Genomic DNA, 3,107 nt, shown 5'->3' on the forward strand with positions numbered 1-3,107 from the left:
TATTCATAACTTTCAAACTAATGACTAATTTAAATGGAGTAGTTGAAGAAAGGTTCATGGTTGTAACATTATTCAATTGAGTGGGTAAAGTTGGAAGATTTAATTTTCTTAGCTTTTGATCTACTTCCAATGAAAAAAGCTTGACCAATTCAATCCCATCTATCTCTATAAATGCAACTCAATCCATTACAAAATTTTCTCATCAATTAAACAATTTAAAAAAAAAAACCTATTGAACAAAAAAACAAAGAGAGAAAAAAAATGACAATCAGTGTTGGTTTTCTTTCAGCTGCTTTTCTTTTGGTTTTGCAAGAAACAATTTTTGTTGCCTCTGCTTTTGATCCAAGTCCTCTTCAGGACTTTTGTGTTGCAGTTGATGAGCCTAAATCTGCTGGTATACTTTTATTTCTATTTTATCATCTCATATCTTTCATTCTAATAAACTAAATTGTAACTTCAACAAGTTTCTTATTTCTCATTTTTAAAATTATTTTTTTATATATAATATAACGCTTTTAAAAATTTATTCTCGTTTGTTCAAAGGTAATTGTCAAAAATGACAAAATCGACAAAATATCTATAAACATATAACAAATTTCAGATTATATCAGTCATATTAGCTTTAGTGTCTGTGATTGATAAAATCTAATATTTTGTTATATAATTAGTATATTTTATTATATTTAGAAATGTTTATTTGGTTGAGTCAAAATAATCTTTTTTTAATATATAATATAAAAGGCCAAATTAAAAAAAATTGATTAGAAAATTATTTTCTTACTGTGAAGAAGAAAAAACAAAGAAGTTAGTGGTAATAGATCAGGCAGAGAATGCACCCTTTAACTTCTACCTTTTGTAATATTAGATACATTTTTCACAAATTAGATCGAACAAGAAACCTGGGACCATGCGTCTATTTAATAACAATTTGGTTTCTAAAATTAGGATTATATGCATTATTGGTATACTTTAGTTTCTATATTTAGTTAACCATTATTAATTCACATCTTAGAAACAAAATTTTCTTTTTCAAAACTATGCCAAAAGAATATATATATATATATATATATATTATTAATATAGGTGAAGAGCTATAATGGAACCATGGAGAGAAAATAAATATAAAATTCTAAAATTAATAAAAAGCTAGAATAAAGTAAATCTAAAAATAAAAGCCTGATTTGATAATCATTTAACTTGAATTTTTAGTTTTTGAAAGTTAAAGCTTATAAATACAAACACGTTTCACCTCTAATCTTCTAATTTTCTAATTTTCATGCTTTGCGACTGGTTGTAAGTAACCCACCAAAGTTTTCAAAACTGAAAATAATAGTTGTTACCAACTTGTTTCTATATAATTTTTTCTTTTTAATTTTACAAAAAAACTAAACTCTTTTTTTACCTAAGTGGAAGTAAATTTAATTTTCAAAAATAAAAAATAAATTAATTCTCAATGGAGGCAAAATCAACATGAAATAGGTCCCAACGTTAATATAGTATTTATATAAACTCAAAATTGAAATATATTTCCATGGTTTTTGTTTGAATGTAGTATTTGTGAATGGGAAGTTCTGCAAGAACCCAAAGTTTGTGAGAGCAGAAGACTTTCTTTTTCGTGGGCTCAACATAGCTGGAAACACCATGAACAAACAAGGCTCAAACGTGACTCTTGTAAACGTAGACCGACTCCCAGGACTTAACACTCTTGGCATCTCTTTGGCTCGCATTGACTACGCCCCGAATGGGCTAAACCCACCCCATACCCACCCGAGAGCCACAGAAATTCTCGTGGTTGTGGAAGGCACTCTCCTCGTTGGCTTTGTCACATCCAATCCCAACAAACTCTTCACAAAAGTTTTGAACAAAGGAGATGTTTTTGTGTTCCCTGTTGGCCTCATTCACTTTCAATTTAATGTTGGACATTACCCAGCTCTTGCATTTGCTGGACTTAGCAGCCAAAACCCAGGTGTTATTACCATTGCTAATGCTGTTTTCGGGTCGGATCCCCCAATCTCGATTGATGTTCTCACCAAGGCTTTCCAAGTTGACAACAATGTCATTCACGCTCTCATGAAACAATTTAAAGCCTAAAAACACAATTTACAAAGTATAGCTTTTTCTTAATAATGCATATCATGTATTTGAATTTATGATTATCTCTATAAGTTTCTATTGCTTGTGTTGTATTTGTGTTGTGATCGTCGCTTTTTTGGCAAACATAATAATATATATAATATTTGGAATAGAGGTTTGGTATTATTTTTTCTTGCCCCTACTACTTTTTCAAAAGAATTTCTACAGCGTATTTTATGTAGTATACGGCTATCATCGAATACTTCCTGAGTTTTTTCTCTCTTGAATATAATTTTATTAACAAAATCAGGCTAATAAATAGAAAAATATATAGTACATTCTTCTTTTCCAAAAGCAGAACAACAGTGTAAATATTTTTTGGAAATAACCTTTAGCTTCTACCTAACCCTACTAATAATTGTGGAAAATAAATAAAAACAAATCTAAAAACAAATACACATAAGCTGCATATAAAGACTCCGTGTGATGATTGACCTGAAAATCAAGGAGAAAGTGTCAAATGACTCAATTTTTGGAAAAAATGTCGAATGACGACCCTTTGGTGATGTCAAATTCGAGTGGAATTAGCTAACAATATGTTCTAACGCACGGGAAAAAGCAGTCTCCCTCTCACCCAATCTCTTGTTGTCCCGCTCGGTGTCTTTCTCGCCCAACCATGGTGTCATGCTTGGTCTCCGTAGTGTCACTCTTGCTCATCTTTAGCGGCTCGCTCTCTGCTGGGTTGTTGCATGGTGTGGCTCGATTCTTGTGTCGTTGAGGTCCTGCGGATGGTGTTAGAGAAGCCACTCCGCAGGCGGAGATGGAGAAGTCGCGTTGGAGATTAGGCTTGAAATTGTATTGTGTCAGAGATGGAGCAGTTGTGTGATATGCTGAAGAAGAGAGTTGTGGAAGGAAGAAGAAGAAAAAAGATAAACCTAAATCAATAAGGAAAGGGAAATGTATATTTTCACGCAGTCATGAATATCATCAAAGGGTTATTTGACTTTTTGTTTTAAAGAATTATGTAATGTTAT

General features: G+C 31.6%; 1 protein-coding gene across 1 annotated transcript; it reads left to right on the forward strand.

The window, feature by feature from the left end:
* The first annotated feature begins 201 nt into the window (after positions 1-201).
* LOC103487269 (germin-like protein subfamily 1 member 17) lies at positions 202-2,245 on the forward strand. Its single transcript, XM_008445532.3, has 2 exons — positions 202-394; positions 1,553-2,245. The coding sequence occupies exons 1-2, from the start codon at positions 262-264 to the stop codon at positions 2,089-2,091; spliced, it is 672 nt and encodes a 223-aa protein (XP_008443754.1). The 5' UTR covers positions 202-261; the 3' UTR covers positions 2,092-2,245.
* Positions 2,246-3,107: the final 862 nt, after the last annotated feature.

This window comes from Cucumis melo, chromosome 2, assembly GCF_025177605.1.
Source record: "Cucumis melo cultivar AY chromosome 2, USDA_Cmelo_AY_1.0, whole genome shotgun sequence".
NCBI classification, from domain to species: Eukaryota; Viridiplantae; Streptophyta; class Magnoliopsida; order Cucurbitales; family Cucurbitaceae; genus Cucumis; species Cucumis melo.

Coding starts and splice junctions, on each gene's coding strand:
- LOC103487269 (XM_008445532.3), top strand. CDS start 262: ATGACAATCAGTGTTGGTTTTCTTTCAGCTGCTTTTCTTTTGGTTTTG. Junction 395..1,552: donor TGATGAGCCTAAATCTGCTG/GTATACTTTTAT, acceptor GTTTGAATGTAG/TATTTGTGAATGGGAAGTTC.